General features: G+C 40.0%; 1 protein-coding gene across 3 annotated transcripts; it reads right to left on the minus strand.

Annotated features, from left to right (window-relative positions):
- ABHD5 (abhydrolase domain containing 5, lysophosphatidic acid acyltransferase) lies at window positions 1-27,836 on the minus strand. Of its 3 annotated transcripts, none has more exons than XM_068674480.1 (7): window positions 27,677-27,836; window positions 10,978-11,063; window positions 10,339-10,711; window positions 7,213-7,367; window positions 4,462-4,573; window positions 3,723-3,909; window positions 1-2,251 (listed from the first exon to the last, which is right to left on the minus strand). In XM_068674480.1, exons 1-7 carry the CDS (start codon window positions 27,799-27,801, stop codon window positions 2,162-2,164), a joined length of 1,128 nt encoding a protein of 375 aa, XP_068530581.1. In that variant the 5' UTR covers window positions 27,802-27,836; the 3' UTR covers window positions 1-2,161. The 3 variants fall into 3 exon arrangements, with proteins under 3 accessions (XP_068530581.1, XP_068530582.1, XP_068530583.1); XM_068674481.1 differs by lacking the exon at window positions 27,677-27,836 and adding an exon at window positions 12,314-12,369; XM_068674482.1 differs by lacking the exon at window positions 27,677-27,836 and adding an exon at window positions 11,174-11,197.
- Between the last annotated feature and the right edge of the window lie 25 nt (window positions 27,837-27,861).

Genomic DNA, 27,861 nt, shown 5'->3' on the forward strand with positions numbered 1-27,861 from the left:
TTTTAGAGGTGTTTTTATTTTTTTTATTGTGCAAAACTTAAGCAACAAGTAAGTCCTACTAGTACAATGAGCTGAAAAAGCAAGGGATATTCAAAAGAATATTCACATTCAATGTGCAATTTTTATCCCTACTTCCATCTCTTGATGTGGAATCTAGAATTCCCATCAGTAAGTGCTATCTGAAAATGCCAATATCTCACTTCACCTTTTATTATTTGGAAGACATGCAAAACGTATTTTTCCATCAGGCCTTTACATACAATTAGAACAACTGTTCAAGTTGATAAATACAAATTAGACATCAAGAAGGGTGAAAAAAAAATACATACCAAAGGAATCCACCTAAATGGTGGCATGACTGATAATTTATAGCATACATTAAATAAATTGTTATTCTGATTTTCCATTTGAACTCAAGAATTTAGCAAATAACATAGAATTTTGTTTAAAAATCTGGCATCTTCTAAAGTGAAAAAGAAATTTAATTCAATAATTTATTTTAATTAAAATCTTTAGCTTGTTAGACATCAAGTGCTAGCAGTCGAGGCAGTACGAAGACTTTGATGTTTACATAGCACCATATAGATATACATCTCCTCCAGAAAGAGAGATTATGTTCAGCTGGGAACATAACCTGAGTATTTCCTGAAGATTTTAGGTATCTTTGCCTTCTTTATCATCAATGTGTGCCACAATTAACGTGAGCAAAACTGCACAGAATTCCACTCAAGCCTGAAGACGGTGCTATCGTTAATTCAATTCGCTGTGTACAAAAGTATCAGGAATTCTTCAGTAGTCAATTTAACATTCAAAAGCAGATCAATAGTTCCATGTAAACTCTTTGTTAAAAAACAAACCACCACATAATTTGGCTTTAAAGTGACAAAGTATTTTGCTTAATTTAATTTACTAAGCTGGTAAAGAATTAATATCAAACTATATTTTCAAAGAGATGCGGAGGCTGGATTATCTCCAATTTCAAAATACACAAAATACATAACTATATAAAGAAATCTCCAAAACATACAACCATAATTTGTTACAGTGGTATTGTTTGTTCCAGTAATAATCCTTCCTATAAGGAGGCTGCATGCTAACTACAATACACTAACCTGCTGAATTGCCAATTCGAAAATATTCCTCTGCACCCACCCCACACCCCACCCCAAATTTACTAGAAAGCAGACTAGAAGTTCTAGCTAAAGGAAAAGGGAATTATGCTCACTACCCAGATGAGCATTCCCTACCCCTAATCAAAATCTTCTTGCCAACTTCTCTACAACTGTTAGATTTAGGCAAGTAACAAATCTTGCAATGATCATAAAGAGTTAAAAATTGACAGAATAACTAACAAGCTATTTTCTGTACTTTAAATCACTGAAATCTACATATCAAAATATTTATGGAAGCATGAGCATTGGTGTCATCACTGACTCTTACAAACTGCAGCTTCTGTAAAAGTTGCACACATGGAAAAAGATGCCTTGAGATAAACAGAAGTAAAACCCAGCAGAAGAAAGATTTCCCAATATCGAGCCCTGATTCCTTACAAAGTAACACATTTTTCAGTGATAAAGACTGCTCATTATTTTGGCCCTGTCTCTCTTCCAGAATCAGCTTCATAAGCTGTTATCACTTCAATTAAAAAAAAAAAAAAAAAAAACCACAACCCTGTTAAAATATTGTATATGGAGTTCTGGATTCCATAAATAAAATATATAAGCAATTTCATATTCTTGCTATGAAACATCAACTAGAAAATATGAATGTTTATGAAGAAACAAAATCACATTTTATGTGTTACGTCTATACTAGTATAGATCTCTGTGTTAATGGAGAATTCAGCATCTTTATAGAGTTCAACACACGAACAAAATTCAATTCCATTTTTGAAGAAAATTCCAGTTTAAAAAGTTGTAAGTAATTTCATGTACGGCAGGCCAACGATCTAAAAACAAACCTCAAAGCTGTACAAAGTTTGCTTCAAAATTCCCCATTCCCCAAAAAGGCACTAAGTGGTTTAAGTGTGCAAATGGCTTCTTAGAAGAAACAGTGTGCAAACAGAGCCTGTTCCATTAGCTCCGCGTTCTTTAATAATTTCCTAGAAAGTATTGCTATTAAATGTTATCTACGGTATGAGTTTCTGAAGAACAGAAGACAGTCAGTCCACGGAATCACAGATATCTTTCACTCTCTGATTGAAGTCTTCAGGCTGATCAGCGTACACGTAATGGCCTGCGCCAAGGATAGCCTAGAGGACAAAGGTGAACAAACAGGTCAAAAGGACAAGAAAATAATAAATTAATAAATACTGGGTTAGGTGGAGAACATCACCACAAAAAAAAAACAACAGTATTACTTGAAAGGAAAAGTTTCTAAACTGAGACTGATCTATTGCACCCGGTGTGTGTTAATGAAGCTAGCAAAATTTCTGCCAGGAGGTGGTATCCTACATCCTAAAAAAGACTGTAAATATAAGGCAAACTGAAAGTTTGTTTCACCTGTTTAATGAACTGTGCTAAACAAGGAGGAAGGACAAAACCACTACTTTTTCAATTGCACACCTTTCTCAAAAAAGATACAGGTAAAACAAACTGCAAAACAAACTTAGAAGAACATGTAAAACCTCTGATTAATGTTCACCCCTTTCATTCTCTGCTCAAACAATTCTGCAAAGTAGTTCTTTAGTTCTTTAAGTGTTTGCATGACATATAATCATTTCTATTCCCTTATTATGAAAATTATATGGAACAGACTAAAGAAGGTACTAGGATAAATGATTAAGAACTCAGAGACTTAAATTGCTGAGGATTTCCTAGCCTTTTGGAAGCAGATTTCAGTCCTTCCAATTAACTATTACTGTGTTAAGCAGGGAAAAGTCAAATCCAAATGATGCAACATACGGGAAAAAAAAAAAATCTGGCCTATATCATTCCACTGCAACTATGTATAAAACATTAGGGGCTTAAGTAACCAGGCACGTGGTGGTTACTGCATTTCTATGATTTATCATTCTCTGACAAAACTGGTATGAAGCAAGCCATAGCCATCCTGCACAGCACTTGATGAGCGTACTAGGTACTTAAGCACTAGGTACGTGAGTATTTTAACCTTATAGTCAATCCAAGGTTAAACTTGTATTTAAATCTATTTTTCCTCTCCCCCCATTTAAACACTCCCTCTTAAGTCTTTAAATTGAAACACGCTGCCTTAATTATAGCTAAATTTCCTTCACTTGGAGTGCTGCCTTCAGGTCTGGGGCCCCCAGCACAAGAAGGACATGGACCTGTTGGCCTGCTGTAGCAAGTCCAGAGGCCACGAGGATGCTCAGAGGGCTGGAGCTCCTCTCCTATGAAGACAGGCTGAGGGTGTTGGGATTGTTCAGCCTGGAGAAGAGAAGGCTCCGGGGAGACCTTATAGTGGCCTTCCAATGCCTAAAGGGAGCCTGCAGGAAAGCTGGGGAGGGACTCTTTGTCAGGGGGTGTAGGCTATTGTGTGCTTCTTAATTTCCTCTGGGAAATATTCTTTTGTGGGTTTTCTTTGACACTTTCTTTGACACGCTAACACTTGTTTTCTGTCTCTCCATTAAAGAAATCAGAAGTTATTTCCCTGGTCTTTAAATCAAAGGGCCCTCATTTCCACCGTTGGTAGAAAAAACACGCTGATATGATTTAAACAAATCCACACAACGAACTAAACAGCTGCTTAGAAATTGAACTTACAATTGTCTTCACATATGAATTTGGTCTCAGAGACTGGATAGTGCTGCCAGAATTGCCATCTATACATGAACGTGCTCCGTAGACCACCGTGATAGGAATGTCTTGGTCCATTTGTGGAATCCGTTGCAGCATCGGCCTTTTTGCCCATCCGTAAGGAATAGTCATGTTCTTGAAAGCTGTTTCACCACTTCAAGCCATTCAAAAAGGGTAAGAGTAATTAAATTTCCAATGTATTTGCCTTTTCTCTTCTTTCCCCATACCTACCTAGGAATTGGGAGTATCTGTGCCTTTTGGTAATATAGATAAAAGAGTGCATGAGGATGGGATTTTTGACTATTAAGAAACATAGATTTTCAAGCAGTTTTCAACAGCCTTTTATATATATTGTGCTGAGTGGTAACACTTAAAAGAATAAGATAACAAGTTTATTTATTTTTTGAGAAAATCTTTACAATTTAACCCACTGTAACAACTTCAAGATTAAAAATTATCCTCCCCTCAGAATTAAGACACAGGTAATGTAGAAGAAATAACAAATTAGGATAGCTTCTACATCTAGTTTCTGAAATCCATAAAAAGTGCAATGCTATTTTTTGTTCAATTAATACAGTAAATATTATAATAATAAAACAAAACAAAAACCACATGCAGACTGTGGCCATGACCATTGGAGGGAGCAGCAGGCCATCAGTAAACAAAAGGCTGACTTCAAAACACACACTAGGAAACTCACACTCACCTGGGTGACTGTACATTGCAGTGATAGATATATTCAGTCACTGTGTTATCATCAAACATCGATGCATATTTTCGCTTGAAATCTGGTCTTAAACGCTGAACAAGGCTTAGTCCTGTCAAAACAGAAAATTAGAGAAATGTTAGTAGAGACAACTTTATCAGACTGCCTAACACTTTCCATTAAAACCCTCCGAACATGCTCCCATGAAACTCGTGGCTAACTTTGATGACTTCTGAAACAATGCTTTGTTACACCACTTACAAGTCTTAGGAAAACACAATAGCAAACAGGAGCTAAACGTAGTAATTCTGAAAGACTTTACGTTGTACCAGAAGAGGGGCAATTTAATCCTTACTGAATATGGGAAATATATTTGCAAAGGGCCACTGCGAAAACAAAAGAAACAAGCAAAGGAAACCAGTGAAAGGACTAAGCAGATATCTTGCCAAAAATTTAGCCTTGCACGATAGCAACACTTTCCTTCTTGCTCTGGCAGCACTGGGTGTGCCAAAAGCATCCAACCTTTTAGAATCGGAAGGCACTGATGAAAAAACTGGGCTGTTTTTTTCTTTACACGTAAGTTTGTACTCCTCCTACTTATACAACAGTCTCCTTCTGAAGTTAATTAATCTAGGAATTCTAATTTTACCCTCTTCTAATTGACCAGGTGGATTTTTGGGACAAAAGCCTCATAAAAGGGCAATCTTAGTCTGAGAATATTATTCACCTCTGAAGACATTTACATCACCATTTGCTACTCGAGTTTATGAACTACAAATACTGTTGTTAATCGGTGCAATCACGATGATGTCACTTCTGTCACCTGTTGCTGACCAAAGGCCTGGCACTATTTCTGCAGACCTCGTAACAGTGAGCTATGCTTTTGTAACCTTGAGATTAGACTATTGCAACATGCCATTCTGTATGCTTTAAGTCAATTTAGAACACGAATACAGTGAAAGAGAAAACAATTTGCTTATGAAACAGAGATTTAAGTCCCAAAATGATGAAGATTTTGCAAACTTTCTGCAATGTGCTCTGCCACCTAGATTTTCTCTATACAGATTTCAGTTGCCAGACTTCTGTCTTTTTCTGAAAATCAACTAACTGGAACCCCCTCAAACAAAAAGATCTCAATTCTGCTTCTCTCCCAGGTTTAGGTATCTGCCTGCAGGTTGGATTAGATATCCATGTGACACCACTGTGGTACCCCAAAGAACCCTGTCCACATTTAAATGTTGAACTTTTACCTTTGAACAAGAGCAAGAGGCCTTCTATTGAGGATCACACAGTTACACCTGCCCAGCAGTTCAAGCACAAGTGTATGTAGAAGGAAACCTGGGTTTGGTTCAGTGCCTTCATCAGGTTGGGTCTCATGCCTGCACTGCTTAAACTTACCCTTCTAAGAACTACGCCTCACCTGTCAAGAATTGCACAGTAAGTTGATGATGAGAAACGTTTTGAACATCTGGAGTGAGAAACTGATGAAAAATTTTGAAAAGCAGTGCCCTCAACTTTAACCTACAGGCAAGCCTAGTTTGGGGATACCTGGACAAGACAGGGTCTGTTTCCACAGCACATTTCTGACTGCATTTACTTGCTATGGGAGACACAACTTCAGCTTTGAACTCTTCCAGCTGGATTGATTTATGCATACATTTGTTATTGGATAAAATGCATTAAATCAGTGCTTATCACTCAATATGCTTCAAGTTGTTTTGTCAACCAGATTAGAAAGCATTTTACTTAAAAAGAAAATCTGTTTGTACAAAACACTGCTTGTCTGAAAAGCTCATTTTGTCATCCTTCTGAAAACAATCGAATATATTAGCATGTTAAAATACACATTCTATAGGAAGAGAGTTAAGAAACAGATGTGGTTTATACAAAGCCTAGAAATGCCACTAGTTCCTTTCAGACTGAACACTAAAAATGATGGAGAGGTAAACAGAAAGTTATAAATAACTTCTAAGGGGTCTGAAGGATATATTTTTTCAAGCCTCCCCAACAGATACTCCAGTAATACAACAGTAATAAACAGATTACCTCTTGTCTTCTAGAAGGAATACGTATGATGAATTTAAGATTTGACCATGAACTTCTCCCCACTCCCTGTATCAACTAAAACTGCAGTATTCTGGTCATCTCTACCTAGTCCCAGTGTTAGGGTATATAGAATTTATCTCTATCTCATCAGTGCTTTTGAAGAGATGTAGAAATATGAATGACAGACTGCTGCTGTAATGCAGGACACTGCTGAGGCTCACAAAATTGCTCGAGTAACAGAAAAATGGCCAGTGGAAGGAATACGGTTTCAATTTCTTTAAGCTCCAGCAAAAGACAAATGTACTTATGAGAGACTCCGTTCTAATGTTAAGCAAAATTGGAAATCTTGTTTGTCAATCAAACTGCAATTGGAAGGGAAACTAAACTGACTGTGACTGGAGGCAACCAGACAACCTTTTCACAGCAACGCCTCTTTGTCAGGCTTCACCAGCAGATGTCCACATAATCTGTTTCATCGTAGCTGTAGCCTACAATACGTGCTATAAACTGTCACACCAGTATTTCACACAGAAAGATCTTGGCCTCTTGTCCTCAAGAGTTCATCTTTCCTCAAGCCCTCCCACCTTCTCCTCAAACTATATTCTCTGGGGGTGATGTGGGCTTGCAACAAAGCGTGTGTTAATGTGGTATCTGCTCCTTGCTCACACTTAAAGCAAACAGTTTTTAGGAGTAGCTAAAACTCACCAAAGGGTCCTGCTATCCTCAGCCCAGCTAATGGGTTAAATGGACTCAGTATAGCTCCTAGTGCTTTGATCCAGATCGGAATTGGTCTTTCGTGTTCAGCATTGTCAGGCCTCTCTGGAAAACCCCATGGCTCCACTAAGATAAGGTGTTTGACCCTGTTGGCAGAAAAGGTTCAGAGGTTGAGAGTACAGTAACTTTCCTTTGACCGAGCCATAAAATTGCTATCTGAGGATGACGCAATCTGTTTTAGTCACTTCTGTCATAGTGGCCTTATTACGTTTCTGGGCCCTTGATGATTTTGCATTTGAATGCTAATTAAACAAAGATGAATTTCAACTACTCATATGCAGGAATACCAGAAGCTTGGAAGCTCACGTCACAAAGAGAAATTCAGCATTCAATAGATACCTACTGTCATACACATCTGAGAAAACAGTGAGCCCTTCTTCTATTTAAAAAAATGACCAAATCCACATACTTGGTTTATGAAGGAGCAGTTTAATTTGAGAGGGGAAAAAAAAAAAAAGGGAATTGCACTTGTTTCATTTAAGAAAACATTTAAAAATCTGTCACTCTTTTCCAAGCCATCTCAGATCTCCGTTCTATGAAGGGATGCAATTTATCAGAAAAACAAACTTATCAAAGTAAAACTTGATCTGAGCGGAGCAGATCAAAATTAGCAGATGTTTTCTAAATTTATTGATTTGGGTTGATAAAAGCAATGCCTGAGAGACAACTTATAAAATTATCACTCAAAGGAATCTCAGTACAGAGGGTACAGTAGGAGTCTCCAGCACATGTAACAAATCAATCACTTCATGCTGCACGTCCCCCTCAAGCAAAAAACTTATTTCATCTTGATGGATTGGAATCATCCATTTGTTTAATCCCATAATAACACCCACTCTGACAGGACTGTGCTAGATACTGCTGATACCCTGAAAAGTGACTCAAATATAGTTTTGCATATTTAAGGTGATTTTGCTTGCAAGCTTCAACACTTTACTTTCTTCTTCATGTCTTCCTTCTCTTTCAAAGCCAGGAGATTAGGTATTTAATACAGCAGAGTTCTTAGTGGCTAAAACGATTTTAGAAGTGATTCCGCAGGCTATTTCTGGACCATAATCATTTGGGAAACCAAAAATCTGTGCTTGAAATGAGGGGCTGAAAAGGATTAAGCTCACAAAGATGTTTCTTGGCTGTCAGCTCAGCCATGAGCGTATTTGCACACAGCAGCAAACAAGAACGGTAACAGAGGACGGGGCAGAATTGAACTATACAAACCCAGCAGGGGAGATTAGAGGCTAAGGAGTGTAAGCCATGAGGGGCTGTTCGGGACAACTAAATATTCTGTGCATAAACCGTGCCATTAAACACAGCATACACATAAATAAAAACAGAGCAAGTGTTTTTGTTTTGTAATGTTTCTTAATATTTTCCTTCCTTTTTTGCATTCTTCCTTTTGGTAATCAAGTCTAAAGCATAAACTGAGATAAAAGGAGGCTGGCCATGAAAATCATTCCAAAAGTGATAGTCCAGAAGCTGCAGTATTTGAAAATCATAACCCCACCATCACCCAGGAATACTCTAAATGGGAATCTTTTTGAATTTACAATCTCAGATGTCCCATGTACAAATTTGGTACAACACAGTAAATTAATGGATCATGTAAGCCTGCAGAAACAGATCTACTTTCATAACAATATGGATCCAGAATCCCTTAAGCCTCTAATGAATTGTTAGATAATCTGTTTGGAAGCTGTACTATTTTTATCACTTGATTCAGCACTGTCCTAAGATCCTATCAGTCAGTGTGATAACTTGATGGTGTTAGTTTCATTTCAGAGAAACATTGGTAATGTGAGAGCACAAACTAAAACACCCCCGAATTAACTGACCTCAACTTAAGCAGAGTGAAGCATGAAAACACAGAAGAGTCACTTTCAATGTAAGACAGCAGAATGCAGAAACACAGAACCACTTATAGGTATTTCAGAAGAAAGGGTAAGAAACTTGTAAGCGATCCCTACAAGCAACAACCTGCAGTCAGCTACAAGTTGCTTTACACCCAAATGGATAAGAGCTTTACATCCCTAAGGCAGAGGACTGTATTCATTCAAATTCGGGATTTAGACACAAGCCTGCTTTCATACCTCACTTCTAGCAGCATGTGCCAGCTGTCAACCAGCTGACAGAGAAAGAGACTAAGCGTTTTAGGAAAAAACAGATGTATGGGTTTATTCCATAATCTCCAAGTGAGAGAGCAAGGTATGCATATGGTATCAATTGATGCTAATATAAAGTAAGCTATTTGTTCTGTATAGTATAGAATCTCCCATATGATGTGGAAATCTGGACTTACATCTTTTAACAAGGGTCCACTATGACTATTTAGACAAAAGTAAGGTCATTTATTGATACAGAACAACCTCAGCTGGTAGGATCCTCACTCAACAGGGCCTATATTACTTGACTACACTGAAAAAGAGACAAATTATTAATTTAGAGTAAAAAATGGATTGGCTGTCAACCACGATGTGGTGCAGAAAATGTTGATGAGATGTGGTTACAGCACTGCTACAGCTGGATTGTTTTTCAAAGAAGAAATATGAAGTGGCACGGAGATAATTTAAATCAAACAGCCACTAAAACTCTTTTTACATCATCATGCTTGCACGAGGCTGACTGCTAACATATAGGCATAAACTATTTAGGGAAATTAAATTCAGAAGTTTCCCTGTTAGCCGTAACAAGGGGACAGTTGACAGAAAAAGGCCTATTTTTGTCTTAAAATAATAGGTTTGAACAGAGATGTCTCAAACATTCACGAATAAATATGATCCTTGCTATTTAGCCTTGTAACATGGCAAGGGGTACTGAACAAAAACAAAGTAAAGAAAAGTACATGGAACAAAACGCATTTACCATACCTACTTATTTCTACTCATCTGAAAACAAACCACACAATTAATACCTGGGGCTTAAAATTCATTATCAAGTTCTTTTAAATCAACACAGTCATTTCCTTAAAGATCATCTATAAAGAGACTGATAAAATAAAACCTGTGCTAACATCACCAGTCAAAAAAAGATAAGGAGTTTCTTCATTCCTTTATTTTTACATACCTCGATGGGTACTTTAGTGAGTAAGCAGCAGCCAGGAATCCACCTAAGTTGTGTCCAAGTAAAATCATTTTTTCTAACCCCATCTCTTTTCTCCATTGTTCTATGGATTCCACAAACTGATTTTCTGCTTCCCGAGCATCAGCGTCGAAGTGGGGTCTACTGCTACGTCCAAATCCCAAGAGGTCGAAGGCATGAACGGTCCTGTTTTCACAGAGCTCTTCAAAATTGAGAGCCCACATCCCGACACCTCCTCCAAAACCATGGAGGAGGACAAGTGGAGTTTTACGTGTGAGGTCTGGAGAGAATGTCAGCGTCCATATTTTATTTCCATTGGCTATATACACATACCGCTTATTGTATGTGCTTGTAATGCCTGAAAAAAAAAAAAAAAAAAAAAAGTGGGAAAAAATGATATTGCTAGACTGATAAAGGACATTTTATAGAAACTACTGTTTGGAATAGGACTTCCCTTTCAAAGCTGAGCCTACAGGCAAATATCATAAATAAGGGAACAATGAAAACAGTTCTAAACCTGGTTATTTCATCACAATGTAGAAGCTGTATTTAAAAAAATTCCTGATTATGGAAATTGATGGAAAATTTTGTTAAATCTATAAATCTTATTAAAAACAGACTTACATTTTAGCATTTTGTCCTCAGCCTCTTTAAGGTGTAGCAGCGATGTGGGACACCAAGCAGGAAGCCAGCTGAACAGCCATCCTAACCTGCAACAGCAATACAGAATATAAAGTTCCTGAGCAAGACGATCCCATTCTGCAGCATTTGATGTTTTGAAGGAGTTCCTTCTGCTGCTCTTAAAAGACCCCATGTATACCACACGTCCTGCAGGACAGGAGTGAGCAGTAGGAAGAAATCCACCTTCCCCTGTCTTTTATGAGGTGGTGTAAGGCTCAGGGGTGTTGTTCAAACAGCACGCTGTCCCTCCGCTGCCTGTCCCTTATCAGGGTGTACCGATGTATCTCCGTCAGAGCAGGCTTCTTCTGGGAACCCGGAGACATGAGTCCTCACCGCGACCCAAGAAGCTTGGCAGGAAATAAAACACAATCGTGGGGGTTTCCAGGCCCCTCTCAGGTTCCCCTGGAAGCCTGCCTGCACATACACCACCCTGCATGAACCCTCTGCTTCCAGAAAAGCAACAAGCCTTGTGCCTGCCAGCCTAACCCGAACTAAGATGCACACACCAAATACATTCAAAAAGTGGAAAATAAGCAGGTTTATTCGAGCAAAGCAAAGCACCAGGGACTTCATTACAGACTTAGAAACAAAGTCACAGCAGAAAATCAAACAATAACTTCAAGCCCCCCTAGCAGAAGCTACTTTTCAGCTGTCACTTGCTATCTTTATAGTACCCTCTTGACCATGAGAGCAGGGGAATGACTCAGCTAGCAGCACAGCCTCAGGGACATCAAAGGACACAGCAATTAGGTGCAGCTCTTCCTAGGTGCTATTTTTCCCCCTTTTTCAACAAGGAATACCCTTCTCCCTCCCTTGCCTGTTTTTGAAGCAGCTCAGACTACTTGCAGTGCAAAGGCTGCTACTGTAGGACCTCAAACCAATCCTCGTGGAGAAGAACATGAAGACACCAAACTCACAATCAATTTTCTTTCTTTAGAGCTTTTTTTTCCTACACTGAATTCCTTTCCAATTCATTACAGTATTTTTAGGATTGAATGCTGCAAGCATCAGTTGGACAAAAATTGATCTTAAAAGATTACTAGCATCCGATTTTTCGGAGCTTGCACAACCCATCAATAACAAATTTATGATTTTTCCTTCCAAGTTCTTTATCCAAAGGACGTTCTCCCCACCCTTCTCAGGGGCTGAGCTATCCCAGCTGCACAACTATTTACGTTTATGATACAACACAGCAGGGTGTTTGGGAACACACAATGCAACTGCAAGCTGTGCTGCATTTAGGGAACATCAGGAAAAAAAGAAATCAAATATAACCTACTTGGTCAAGGAAGGATTCATCATCCAATCACCCATGGCCACTGTTACTCAACGTTATTTACTTTCCTGAGAAACACACGGATGTCTGGCTGGTCTGTAAATAACCTTCCTAAACCCCCGAACGTGGAAAGCACGCTGATGGTGTGTGGACTGAGAGCTGGGCAGCTGAATGCTGTACGCTTGCCCAGATGCCTCCTGCAATCCTAGACCTAAAGAAACTCAGCATCCTCCAGGAACGGTATTCAACTGATTGGCTTCCACATTAAAATAGATATCTTAAAGGGTTAGGAGAGGTATCTGTGAGGTTAAAGTGGGCACCTGCCAAAAGCAACATCACCAGCAAATAACTGTTGAATCTGGGTTTAACAATATCAGCGTGTCTGATCTTATGAATTACTCTGGTGGATTACTAAACAATAGTTATGCCACCACCCTTTTAAGCCAAACTTTCTGCTAGTTAGGTGCTGAAATACCCATTTGCATTCATAATTCTTAAGTCAGAAGCACAAAATCCAGTCGCTATTTTCCTCAAGCTAAAACTGTATGATATATTTATTCTTAGGGAAACCACTGATTTAGCAAAGGAACTGTATGGCTGTAACATATCAACATGAAGACAGTGCAGAGATATGACCACAATGAAATAAAAATGAAATCTACAGTTCACAACCTCAGAATTTCATTTCCCTGTACTAGGGAGCCACCTGAATACCCAACAAAAATATTTACAGAATTGTATCAGAATCAGGAAATTTTAGCCTAAGTGTTCACTCTTTCCCTTTTGCTAATTATCAGTAATGTTTATAAATACAGAAAGGTTCATTCAGAAGAGACATCACACACATGTGAACCTTGACAAATAAAGTCAGCAAGCTGAAATGCTTAGAATAAAAATCCTGTATGTGTTTCAGTCATTCTGTACTTGCTGAACTAAAAGAGCAAGTGAAGATGACTTTCCGTCAAAAAAGCGATTAAGAATTTAAGAAAGAAAATATTTAATCATTTATATTCAAGACTTATTCCTTTGTTTTCCCCCCTCCTTCCAACAAATTGCCTGATGTTTTCTACATGCAGAGAACAATGAACTACTTAATTTATTTAATCACATCCCTGCTATAGGCAGCCTGTAGCCTTCCAAAGGTATCATTTACTCTGTACATCTGTGCTAAACGTGTCCTCTAAATGCACACGAGAATGTCAATTGCTTACATGACCTATCATTTTTATTACTGTGATATTAAGTTAAAATAGCTATGTAGCATCAAAAAAAGAAGCAATGGCTCTTTCAAGACCATTTGTTCACCAGCAATGTAGATAAGACATGAAAGAAAACTAAGGATTTCAGATGGAGTTTCACGTTGTTTCCTCACATCTGTTTGGGGGCAGTTCCACTTTCACAGCCACCTGAACAAGCCTGGAGTACTGGAGCCAGGAAAAATTGGGGGTCAGAAGTGGGGTTGATGCCCTGCTAGGGGCTCAATTAACACACACGAGTCTGTAAGACGTAACTGACCTCCAGACTTCTTGTACGTGTTTGAGGCAGGAGGCCAGAAGGGACGGGGAAGTGCCAGAGACAAGTGTTACATGGCCTTAGCCAAGGTGACCGGCATGAGGCTAAATTAGCGAGACCATCGATCGGTAGTTTATGCTGACAAATATGGTAACAAATACTGAAAATAGCAGCCCCTGGGGGAAATACACACAGATCTTTGATGTCTTGTAGAAGCTGGAGCCACAACCACTCTGCACAGGGGCCAGGCCCCAACGCACTGCCTGGCAGTCCTGCTTCTCCGGGTCCATGTGGTGCTGGTCTAAACGAGACTGGGAGGGCTGGAGCTTTGTGTGTGATGTGTGTTTGTGTTGTAGAACAGAAAAATTATAATTTCAGTCACTATCCACTTGCCGTATCTATCCTGCTTACTAAATACATTTCAGATTGTACCTCACTGGGGAGCACGGTGCGGTGTTGCAGCCGCCTCACCCAATTCCCCCACGACAGTCTGCTGTTGGCTTATTTTAATAACAGACAGCCCCAATCACATCCTTATTTGCTATGCAATCAAAAGCAAACAACGGGAAACCATAGCATGAAGTTTAATTAACGAGAAACCCTGCTCAATCAAGCACAACGTTCCTACTTTTAGTGGCAGGCCTGGGTGTCTGTGAACCACTCAGAACAGAAGATTGTTGTGAAGTTACGTAAGAGGAAAGAGATCTCTCAAACTAATCTAATTTTTCACTGTTAGGCAACTTGTGGATGTATAGCAATCCTGCCTTGCCTCACATGGTGTGATGCTTGTTGTCTATGCTATAAATTGACTGATTTCCATGTATTTTGCCAGACTATTTTTTACCAAGCAGACGCCGAGTTAAAGATCTGAAGTAAGCAGCCCTTATCGTGCCACTCTGGTCACCAGACAAGTCAGTGAAGGCCTTCCTCTGGAGATACACATGGATGTTATGGGACATGATGGTCTGAGGGAAGGCCTTCCCAAACACAGCAAGTCATGGCAGGCTCCCAAATATACCACCCTCACAGGAGAAGTTATATGGAAGCTCCTAACCTACAAGTAGCACACCTGGCAAATTTTGTTGGCATGGAGAGGCACAACCTCCAATACCCAAAGTCAGAAAACGAGACCTAATTTCACAGCCCTTAGCTCCTCCTTCCCATAGGAAAATCTCAAAGCTGAAGGGTGTTTATTTGAAATTGTTCTATTCAAGTCTTGGTTGTATTTCTGCTTCCTTGCTCAGGAACTAATCATTCTTGATAGTTTGAAAGGGTTTAAGACTTCAAGAGTTCCCAGCTACATAAAAACAATAATAAAAAAGAATTAAAAAAACAATTGAGAGGTGATAATTGTACTTCTGCTGTTCCTTCTACTAAGCCTTACAAGCCGTGATGGGGAATGTTACTACATTTTCCCAGCTTCAACTCAATATATTATATGACCATGTTCATATTGCACTTTTTGAAAAGAGATGAAAAAGCCTATTCACCCAAACAAGGTAAATCTAACTTGAGAAAATTGTAAAAATCTTATTCCACTCAATGAAGACATATACTGTAGACAAATTTTTGACTTACCTGTCAACTGCAGTGCGCTTGACTGAGTGAATCTCATATGTAAGCATGCTCAAAGTGAAAGTATTACGATTTAGAGGGTACTGGATGTCAGAGCTAAGCAAGCAATTTTTCATTTATAATACATACTCTGCGTGTACAAGCATAAGAAAGGAAACAGATATTAAAAATAAGTAATGATTACTGTCTGCAGAAATCTAAGGGGTAAAGAATAATTGAATATTGTGTAAAGGGTAATACTTCTTTTTCTTAGCTGCTCAAACATTAATTTGAAACAAGTATTTGCTGTCACAGCTCAACTTAAATTGCCCGAGGGTAACTTTCAAAAGAACTGAGCATCAAGTAGAGGCAGAGGCACAGCGAATGCGACCCACCCATCCACCTCCACGAACTAGGTCAAATCAGATGAAGAATGTGGCAAATAGGTTAACTCAGATAACTATCATTCTGACAGCTAGATTAAACCTATTTAGCTCGGTGAGAGTCGATTATGTGCAAGACCACTGATGGATTTGTGGCCACTTACAAATTTGGCATGCTCCAAAAAAAGCTCATGCAAGCTCCAGTAATACTGAAGGGCTGTAAACACTTCTTGTTATGTTGAGGCATGCACTCGAACAGCTGACAGTCTACCTGATTTCTGGCCTGTAAGGCTGGTTTCAAAAATGAAGCTCTACCATATCAAGATGTTCAACTGAATGTTCAACAGAAGTTGGTTGTAACTCTATATAGGAGATATAAATATACAGACAGTCTTCACATGCTCTTCAAGCTCACAATGTAATTACTCCTGTTAGAGTTGTATGAATGTGTGACTTTGAAGGTGTATTAAGCTTAAAATCAGAGGTATTTTCCCCATGTATAATACTGTTGTAGAGCTAGCTGCCATAATCTATGGAAAGCTTGGGTGTCAAAAAAGGAAAACACAAAATCTGTAAGTGACAGAACTCCACTATATCAGAGTAAAGGAAAGCAATGTCATTTGCTATGTGGTGACTTGTCAAAAATTACTGACCTTCTGAGAGAATATATGCAGAGATCTTTCTACAGTGTTTACTTTTGACTACAAATTTTGTAATTAGTAAGGTAATTAGAACTCCCATTACTAATCAAAAAGGAGACACTGAAACATGTGTCAGTGACGGAAGCGTGGAGGATAGTTTCTCATCACAAATATTATCTGGACTTAAAAATTCCACCAGTAGGAAAATCAGAGCTCAGCATCTACAACAATTACACAATAACTCACAAAGGACTGAGGGAATGTAAATACCTGAGCAACACAGCTGCATATCTGCTTTTGTCCTGCTCTCAACAAATGAATGCATTTAATATTTTTAATTGAATTTCTGCTTAAAAAGCTAAAACACTGAGTGATCTCACTGGTATATCATTTCAAGCTTTACCCTTAAAGCTTATTAGAATCAAGCTGATCTTTCAAAAACCCTAACCCTCTCCTCTCTCAGAATTATTTCTAGCTATTTGTAAGGAAGAGAGTAACATCAACTAAATGCACGGACTTTGTTATACTGTTTCTGCATAACACTAAGTGGAATGGCATTCTGATTTTCAGGCCATCTAGCCAGCAAGATCATTATGAACATCAGCTGACTTGAGCCAGTCCCAAACTAAGGAGAAGTTTGCACTATAACAGAAAAACGTGTAAGTTAATGGAAAAACAGCTCAGATTATCTCATGTTTTCTGTATAAAGTATTTTCGAAGTACTGTGCTAGCAAAGGAATTTAGAACTAATGTTTTTTTTTAATCAAAAAATCAAAATATGGAAAACACCGTAACTATTCCCAAGGTTTTAAGTAATTTATTCACATGAAAATACTCAAGCACTGTCCTTCAATAAAACTAGTCATATATTTAAGTGTCCTGCTGAATTGAGGCTATAGTGCTCAGTGTGTTATGGGAAGAAACCCTAAATACTTGTATATTATCATTAATGCATAAGTGACAGTCAAAATACATCGATAATTAAAAGAACGGGACAGCTACTGTTATGGCAGGTTTCAATATCATTTAAAACCGCAAGGAAAAGCAACCCAGCCAGCCCTTTCAATTTCTACAAAAATACCAAGAACAGACAAAACAGAAGTGAAGAGGAGCTCCTCATATTCACAATGGGGCAAAAGTTCAATGTATCAAATTTAGGGCAAAATGTCAATTTTAAAAGTAAAACAGTGTTTTACTATAATGCTCTAAAAACACGCTGTAATGTGGATTTCATAGGTGCTTAAGCGAATACACCAAGACTTGGTCTTATTTTTTTTTTCCAGGGGAACAGCAGAAATAAGTCTGTTTAACTAAATGTTTTCTGCGTTTTCATCAGCATCAGTTGTAGCTGATACAGAACCTAAGAGGTGAATAGCATGTGGCTTCTTGCCTCTTCAATAACAAGTTTTTAGAGCCAATTCCATTTTGGGCTGTTAAATTTCAAGCTTACGGGCAACAACCTGAAGCAATACAAAGCAAAAGAAACTGTCAAGGATGACAAAATCAAAAATGACTTCATGTGTCAAAATACCAGAGAGAAGCAGGTTTAATTTGTGTCTAAGAGTTAAATTATAACACACTCTTCCTTTCTCATTTCATTAATTATTATATATAAGAGTTTCTTCCTAATTTCTAAACCTACCCTCTCTTAGCTTAAAGGCATTGTTTAAGATGGTTTAAAGCCATTCACTATATTCAGGTTCCATCTTGTTCTCTACTTACACCTTGGAGAATGTGCTGTTGATATAAGTTGTGTAACAATTCAGTGAAAAAAAAATACTTTGGAGAAAAATGTAATAACCTATTTCAAACTAGTATGTGAAAGAACAGAAAAACATGCTTTTAAAGCCACAGTAAACCGAAAAGTGAACTTGAGGAGATACAGAACCAGCAACTATTTCCAATTCAAGAAAGTTTTTAATTATGTATTGGAACTGCACATCTCTGGATCATACTTGATAACATTTTTCTGTTCGTAACACAGTACTAAATGACTAATAGTGATATGAAATGTAAAATGCATCAGGCACTACCACTAAAATTAGGATGTCATTTAATCACTGCAGATTTAATTTTGTGAACACATTCCAGTTCTCCAATATAGCTTCAGACAAGCCGACCTCCTTTAGCATTTCAACAGCTGTAACCTTCAAAATCCAAGAAAATTATACATGCAACCTAGGTACCAGTATAGGCAGAGCTTAAATCTTGCTATGGATGACAGCTAGGATGGAGAAAGGTTAAATATGGAGAAGTAAATAAAAAACATTATTAAAGACCAAGATAAATCTTCCTTCTGTTCAAAGGATATGTAAGAATGTAACTGGGAGATATTGGTTTTAAAATAAAGGTATAAAGAAAAGGACATTGAATTGACAATAAGAGAAAGTATTACTGATTAGCATGAAAGAAAACTCTAGTTTCCCAATTAAATTTTACAAATTTTAGGAAACTAGGACAATACACTTATCATGTGAAAGCAACATGCTCTGCATAAAACTGAGAACAGGGTGAAGCAAATAATATGTATTACACTTAAACCTTTACCAGATAAAGTTAACTACAGTTAATCTTCATTGTTAGTCTGTTAAGTAACAAAAGCCAATTTCTAAAATTGGCTTTTTTTCTAAATTGTTTCTTTTTTTCTAAAAGAAAGACGAAATGCATAGAGGAGTCCACGTGTTAGTCCATCTCTGAGAAGCACCCCACTCTTGCATTTTTATTCCTGCTGGTGTCAGGAGGAGGTGAAATGGGTGACCTGATGCCTGAATCTCAGGCAATCACCACTACTAGATCGGACATAAAAACTTAGTGTTCCTTCCACTTTGTTCAACTATTTTTGTGGCTTCTCTCTCCGTCAGGTTTGTGAAAAGATTCGTCTTTAAAAGAAGCTGTATTTTAAGCCAACTAATTATAGAGACCCAGCTGACAGAGAAGTGAGGCAGTTAACCAGAAGATCTATGGGCTAATAATGTGGAAAAAAAGACTAGTGGGGCACGCTGGAGGCTGGCAAGCTTTAAAGTCAGAGGTGCCACTGACAGTAAGATATAATCATGACCTCGGTCGGTTTGGATTTAACTGGGCAGGGATATCTCCGGAACAGGGCTGAGGATAGGGTTTCATGAGTGCGTAACCAATTTTAGGACTCCCTCTTGCAGCCTTTCCTTCCTGTCCCCCAAGTGCAGCATGTTCTTCAGGACTTCACTTTTCTGCAGATGATGCATGCAGTCAGAATCATTCAATCACACCATCATAAATGTATCATCAGTCATACACAATCTATGCACAGTAACTGTTATTGCAAGGGCTGCCTAACCAGGGCAGAGCTTCTGCACATACAGTAGGAGCTAGATGTAGCAGCCATCACAGCAATTTGAATGAGATGCTCCAAGGACAAAAATTAACTTCTGGCAACTGCAAACATCAGAAGAAAAATATTTCATGGTCCACTTTACAATCATCACATGAAAAGATCAAAAAATATTGCAATCATCAGGGAGACACCTTGAGGAGCACACTATGATGGCAAGACTCAGGAGCAAGAATTAGGAACATGATAGGGGAACAAGACACCGACTCCTGTAACAAATGTCTATTTACCATTTTCAAGAGATGACAAAAAGACCACATGAAAGTGCTGAGTGGGTTAAAAAGGAAAGCTTTTTTTTTTTTTCACAGATGACATAAGCCTGCCTATGAAGTTCTGTTTAGATGAATGTCAAGCCAAGACATTCCATGCAATTAGATGTTGTGAAACTCCTGGATGCTTCACTAACATTAAAATAGAATGTTTTGAAAACCTCTGCATAATATTTCTAGGAAGTGTAATGTACCTCAGGTCCATTTCAACAAGAAGCCCATGGTATCTGGTTATTGCAGAATATTGCTACACTGGGCCAGAGGTAAAAACAATGCATTCCTCATGCACTTACTGCATCTTGAACTCTGTATTCAGAACATTCAACATCAAGATCGTTGTAAAAATTCGCAAGGAAATTTTATTACCATTTCTATTTATATCAACAGTGCTACACAGGACTACTGTGTACCGGAATTAACCTGAGAATGTAGATAAGGTAAATCCATAAACAATGAACATTTGATGGCTATTTTATTGCTTCTGAAGTTTACCACGGTGTTTGAGCTCATTTGAGCAGCCTGAGCATTCAGGCAGTAGGGTATATCCACAGTTTGCTCTCTCCCATGCTGAAATTCAGCCACAGCCTTGCTGTATACCTTACATCACTGTGCCTCCTTCTTCCCCAGTTTCTTCTCTGTCTCCCAGTACTGCCTTTCCATTTGTTTATCCATACCACTAACAGTAACCAAGTAATCAAGCCCTCAGTTATTTCCTGCCTTATTTTCTAAGGAGTTGGGATTTTATATTTTAATTTAAAAGCCAAAATTAAACTCAATCTAGAGGAAAATCCTGTCGGAAGCTACAGACCAGGTAGGAAAGAATTCAGGATGCAGAGACAAAGATGCAGATGTGGTGGAGAGGAAAGGGGGGAGCTGCAGTCTCGGGAAAGCTGTGACAGGGACCATACATGTAACACAGCTTACCTACCAGACAGTACCTACACCCCTTTGCCTCCTCCACAGCAAATTCACATCTGATGGAACTCGGCATTGCCACAGTTGTTAAGTGTTTTCATAGACATCGCACGACATACTGCATTGAGAATTTAGGAAGAAATGTATAAATGAACTAAAGAAAATGAAAACTCTTTCCTGGTGTCCTTCAGATATACATAACTTTCTATTACTTTCGTTTCACTCATCCACCTACTGATGCACTTGTGCTGGCCTTCAGATATTGCATAACCTGAGCCTTTATATACTGTTAAAACCCTACCTATCAGCCTTCTAACACCCACCATGCCAGAGGCCCACATTTCAGACCGTCCCCGACTTCCATCACACAGAACAATAACAAAATCCACACAGAACAACCGCCTGTTATAAACATACACCGCTGCCCATCCACGCTCTACCCTGTTTATCTTTTGTTTACATCCCATACTGTATTATGCATAATTTAGATCACAACTTAAATAGGAGATGGGTTTGTTTATTTTTCTGTAAAGAACCACAAAAGAAAGACACATAAAAGACTACCTAAAGCATATCATTATTCCCTTAGCTCCAAACACACTACACGCAAACCACACTCCTATCACCCAACCTGTCTCTACGTGAGTGTAAATACACACTGAAGATGCACTGCTTTGCTGCTTGCCATTCGATGTGTTCCTTATCATAGTCACCTACAGTGACTGACTGTCAAACTTCAAGAATTGGTATTTGAACTTTGGGCTACCTAGCCTCATTGCTACTCCTTGTAAAACTCTTGGGCACAACCCCTCCCTTCATCCTCAAACTAAAAGATGCTTTTGTTTACGTGACTACACATCAAATGTTTAGTGTGTCAGAAAGACACGTAAGTAACCTCAGAAAGAGGTAAGAATCATCATCATAGAATGGTTTGGATAGGAAAGGACCCTAATAACCATCTAATTCCAACCCCTTGCCATGGGCAGGGACACCTCCCACCAGACGAGGTTGCTCAAAGCCCCATCTAGCCTGGCCGTGAACTCCTCCAGGGATGGGGCATCCACAGCTTCTCTGGGCAGCCTGTTCCTGTGCCTCGCCCTCAGGGTAAATAATTTCTTCCTAATATCTAATCTAAATCCAGCCTTTTTTAGTTTAAGAACTTTATTCCTTGTCCTGTCACTACATTCCCTGATAAAGAATCCCTCTCCTGCTTTCTTGTAGGTTTCCTTTAGGATTTGGAAGGCTGCAAAAAGCCATTGCATCAAATATCCCCTTTCGGACAAGTGCAGAATAATTAATATGCCTTTAGGATCAGTATAACGTACTAAATGCAATGAAGAAAAAAGTTCCTAGAATAGCCTGCTAGCACCAACCTACCCCGTTTTTTTTCCTCCTCATTGCTCTATCTTTCTCTTCCTCACTCCAGTACATGGGTGGACTTCCTCAGTGGCAATAGGCACTTGTGCATCTTTTATTACAGAAAAGATTTTGGGGAGTTTATTTTCCTCTCCTTTTTGTCACCTCGTATGATCCTTGGTTTTCTATTACAACTCATTCAGAGCTCCTTCCTACTCCGGCATTCCTCACCATATTTTCTCAGTGTCATTCAAGGCTTTACCCTTAAAATCCCCCTCTTTTACCCTCTTAACCTTATTCCAGAGTGACCTCATTTCATTACACAGCTTCACGGACTCACAAATCTCTCTTCTCCACTGACCTCTCCCTTGCTGTTCAGCTTCTCATCTGGATCTTTCAGTTTCAGCGCCAACGTCAACTCACTCACCTTTCCTCTCATGCCCTCTTCTCTCTGGCTCTCAAGACAAATTATGGACAAAAACCTATCCTGGAAGATCAGAGTTGCAAGAAAACACTCGAGTTATGAAATACGCTGATTGAAATTTCATCAACAAACAATTTTAATAAACCACTAAATATGAGGGGGGAAAATGAAGATGCTTTCATAATTTATGAGTGGGGAAAGTGGTTCAGATTCTCTCAATAATGTGCAGAAAAACTGCAGGTTGTGCAGATTCTCCTGGCACAGACAAGATTATTTTCAGAGAGCTAATCTCTAACTGAGCCTACGAGGCACAGCCCAATTGGCCCAAATAAAATACAGAGCCCAGGGGCAGCACTTCTAACAGACTCTATAAAAACTTAAGAGGATGCCCCAAACCATGCAACCCTGGCAAAAGGATCGCTAATCCTGGCACTTCTCATTTTCCTTCTCAGATGTAAGGACTTGAGCCAGGTGACTAATCGACCTAGTAAGACATTTTATAGGGGATTTCTGTCATAACAGATGACTCAGCCAGATAATCAGGGAAGGAGAACGGGATCTTCTACCAGAGGCAATGGAAAGCTCCAGGTGAGCCATTAGAAGTGCATGTTCTTTAGTAATGGGATATCCACGTGTTATATAAATGAAGCATGTGTAACACACTCTGACTCTGGGATTGTGTTTGGGCCTGGTGGTGACAGTGGAAACAAAGCACTTGAATGCTGCTTCACCAGTGCTCCCACATGCAACTGGAAGGGAGCCACTGAAAGGATTTTTTCCCTGCTGCTTGGAAAGAGGGGAAAAGACCTTCTGCAGCTCTCTGGAGTCAGCTGGTGGTACCTTTCCTCATGTTGTCTAATACAAGAACAAGTTGCAGAAAGAGTGGAGGAGAAAACCTTTAGCACAGCAGTGTCTAACCTGTGCCATTCAAACCTCTCCATGATGACTCCTAAGGCGATCTCCCTTAAGAATTGTAAAGAAATAAAAACTAGTCTCAGAAGTCACAAATGTATTTCCTGAGTTATAAATAGGATGCCCCAATCTTATTATTTATAATCGTTAAACTGTGAAAGAAAGTTCAGCAACCTGGCTGTACCTTGGTGAAAAGGTCCTGACCAAGGCCGCGGTTCCCCAGCAGCTCCGTGCCAGCAGCCCCATCACCTGCTTTCCCACTAAGCTGAGGGCGCTTGAAAGGCAGTGGGTTAAGTTATAAGTGGATCTACCTGAAAAGCCACAACACCACGGGAAGTCCATTACAAGTAACTACTGAGGATCGATGTGAAAAAACATAAAGAAAATTGAAAAATAAGAAATTATTCCCTAAATGTTTGTCCTAAACACGAGCCAAAGAATCTCTGATAAACAAGGGACTCCAAAGAGTCATCAATACCAATTAAAAGAGATGAACAAATCGTCTACTTCTATATTCTCACTGCAAATATATATATTTTTAAACCTTTTTTCCATAACGCTCGCAGGTGCTAGACATTTAGGTGAGTTTCTTCCCTGTACAGGGACAGGACACACACTGCCAAGATCATTTTGCTGCTGTTGCTGGAAGGAGAAGATAGCCCTTACTATATTTTGCTGTCTCTCCCTTTTTCGAGTTTGTGCTGGGGGAGAAGAGATCTTCCCAACCACTGCAGACCTTCCCTTCCCAAACTCATACAAGGACAGGAAAACTAAAACAATCTTATAAATGCCTGAAAACCTGCTTGTATACTACATGCACTTTCAGATGAGCACACAAACGCAGTGCAAAAGGCACCAAGCACTGAAGCCCTTCATGACTGACACAACAGTGAAGAAGACAAAACCAGAAGAGGAAGGAAACATCCCTTAACCTTTTCCTGCACACGCTTCTCACAGGGCACTTATGTTTTCAGTGTCTCTTCGAAGATGGAAGCTGTAGGTCCCAAACCAGCTGTTAGCCGTGTGTGCCACAGGACATGCTGTTAGAAATAGTCTCCTTTCACCAAGAAACGTAAGAACCACCCGGCTTTCATCAGTCTACATCCATTTAGCTTGCTTTAGAACCTAAATGATGTAGCCAGCAGAAAAATAAAGCAAGACTGAGTTGAGAGTGTCCTGTTATGCTTTATGCTTTCATACTACTTTTCAATATATCGGTGTGGTATCACTGTGAACTGTCTTACTAAGAGTCAGAGCTCTATCAAGCTCGATAAATGATTCCTCTTTTATTTCAAACACCTCACTTCAAAACTATAAAAATAATTCTGTACCATTTTAAATCACATACCGAAAGAATCAAAATGCAAACAAGCTTGAATGGTATTGCAAAAATAATTGTGGTTACTGGTGTTGCAGTGGAACTTACAGCGTATGTCCTTACATATTTCTCCAAGCTGTTATTTTGTGAGGCTAGAGGTCAGAAGCAAGCAAACTGATGTAGGCTCACAAGTGCAGTTGCCCTAAAATTTGTTTTAAAGGAAGTCATTCCACTTTTCACAGGGGGCAAAGGGGGAATTTTTGAGATTTTTTTTCCGGATACATGCATATATTTAGTAGCTGCTATTACTAGATGTATTACAAGCCATAAACAGTCCTGTTGAATTCAGAGTGAGTGTAACTGAACCAAACATCAGCAAAAAGGTTGTGGTTGTCTGTTGGTCTCACAGGCAGAAGTCTACTTCTACAGCTTATACAGAGAAGGTTCAGGGCTGCGAAGAAGTTTGGGCATCGTTAGCAGGTGATGTGTTTAAACAAGCGATCACTTCCTTGATAGAGACCAAAATATTTGTTTAGTTCAACTTCTCATTCTAGGTTAGGACAAGGCCGTGAGTATCTTTCAGTCAAAATTTCCTACAAAGGAACGTGTTGCTGCTTTTCTGTTTTCACCCTACTTAAGCAGTTACTAGATTTCAACAAACCAGTTGTTTGCATACATTGCATAACAAGGTGAGTCACACTATTTTCTCTAGGCAGATAAAATAAACTTCATATTTATTGTTTGTATACACCTACCACTAGCAATTTAATTTAGGGCTCTAATGCCATAGAGTACGCCTTCCTCTCACTGCTACAAAGTTTTAAGTCCAAAAGTACTTAACACATTTCACTCATAAATTTCTTCCAGGTACTGGGTTTTGCTCTCTGCTTGAAAAGAAAAAAAAAGAAATGCTGATCATTAGAAACAGCCCCCCCAAAAAAGTGCTAACAACCTGGAGTACTAACATTTCATCACAGCTAATGCACTTTCCGAATTCAAGGAAAAGCATGAGATTTTGTTCTTAGAAGTCTAAGAAGACTTAGAACTCTTTAATGAACTGGGGGCTTACTCTGAAAGACTTCACATTAAATGGCCTGATTGTTCAGAAGGGTGACACGGACAACTTCCTGAAAATCAAGTCCCTTTTAGAAGCTATCCAGCGGAGTAAGCCATGACAAGAAATTTCTCGTAATCCTCTTTGAAAAATTTAGCCTATGACTCCTTACCCTATGTCCTGATCATCTAATGTTAACAACCCCGCAGCCCTGACGGGCTACTGAAGTTGAGGGCATTTGGCACCACCTAAGCAGCGCTCAGTACCCTGTGTGATCGAATCAGGCAACTAATACAGTTCAGGCTAATGCGCTGAATGAACACATAAACAAAACAGGTTGAGGCAGAGCTATTTTAAGACTCCTGCTTAGAAAATCTGTAAATCATCGAGAAGAGGCTTTGCAAATGAGATGTATTTTATGGATGCGAATGGATGAGAAAGAACACGGAACCAAGAAGGGAACTGTGGTTACAAATGTACAGTGCTGCAGAAGGTGTAAAAAAAAACAACTGTATGATTAAAAAAAAAGCCATTCTAAGTTTGAGGAAAGGAGGAAAGAGCAGTTACAAGTTAGACTGGATTGCACATTGAAAGAAAAGCCTGTGACGTTTATACTTGGAGAGAGAACAGCGTGTGTATGCAGTTGTAAAGGTGCAATGGGGAACCTGGAAAAGATGGATAGTCCAGTTCTGGTCCATCCAGATTGAGTTGGCAACAGTAAATCATCTAAGATGAAATATAAATGCCAAAAAAAAAATCAAAAAAGGTCTACACAGAGAAGAAGACTGAGCACGCAGATAGTTTTGGAAGGTAAGAGAACAGACGTATCATATGACAACATGCAAACAGCATCCTGGATATAAAGTTATGAAAGCACAGTGTGATTTTCATGTATGTTGTTAAAGAATTTTAAGTGGAATTCCTCAAAAAACAGTAATTATGAAAGAAGGGAGAAGGAAAAGGCAAGAAGTGAGTTTGGGGTGGACAGGCAACCAGCAGTATGAGCAATGCGTGACAACACCTGTTATTTAAAGGATGGAGAAGGAAAAAAATGATGTAAACAGCGCGTTTAGAGCACATTTAAACATCGGATAGAGAGGGATACAGCACACGCATGACTGGAGCAAAGCCAGATACAGTCAGATCGGGCACTTTCGGGGCTGGAACCGCAAGCTGTGACAGCACAAACTCAGAGCGAGCAGCTCGGGTGTCGTGTTTTAACACAGACTGGGAGCCAGGGCATTTTGTGGTGTGTTGGGGGCGGCAGGGGATGTGTTTTGGGACAGGGCAGGCGAGGCGCCGCGGGGCCGGCAGCCCCCTGAGGTACTCCGCGGGTGCGCGCCCCCGCTGCGGAGCAGGGCGGCGGCCGCAGGCGCGTCCCCGCCGCGCCGGGCGCGACCAAGCCGCGGGGGGGGGGGGCGTGGGGCGGGCGCTGCCCACGGGCAGCCGGCGGTGGGGCACGGCGGGACCCTGCTACCGGCAGCGGGCAGCGGGCACGCACCGCGGCCGCCGGTGGCAGGGAAGGGGCCGCGCGGCTCGCAGAGCCGGGCAGGGCCGCCCACAAACCGCGCTGTCCCCCCTTCCCTCCCTCCCTCCCGGTGCAGGCGCCGCTGTCCCCGGTCCCGCAATGGCGGCGGGGCCGCTCCCGCCGCGCTCACCCGTCGCTGGCGGTCTCCTCCTCGTCCATGGCGGCGGGGCGGCAGCCGGCTGCTGGTGGCGGTGGCGGAGCGGCGGCGGAGGGCAGCGCGGAAAGGGACAGCGCGACGGCGGCGGCCCCGGCCATCACGGGCCCCTCCCTCCTCCTCCTCCTCCTCCGCGCTGCGTCACCGCCGCCGCCGCCACC

Source organism: Anas acuta, chromosome 2 (assembly GCF_963932015.1).
Source record: "Anas acuta chromosome 2, bAnaAcu1.1, whole genome shotgun sequence".
In the NCBI taxonomy this organism is placed as follows: Eukaryota; Metazoa; Chordata; class Aves; order Anseriformes; family Anatidae; genus Anas; species Anas acuta.

Bases quoted from the DNA above. Each gene is read 5' to 3' on its own strand.
- ABHD5 (XM_068674480.1), bottom strand. From the start codon at position 27,801: ATGGCCGGGGCCGCCGCCGTCGCGCTGTCCCTTTCCGCGCTGCCCTCC. The intron at 4,574-7,212 runs GTGAGTTTTAGC...CTGTTTTGACAG, and splicing joins GAGGATAGCAGGACCCTTTG to GACTAAGCCTTGTTCAGCGT. The intron at 2,252-3,722 runs GTAAGTTCAATT...TTTGTCCTCTAG, and splicing joins ATTCATATGTGAAGACAATT to GCTATCCTTGGCGCAGGCCA.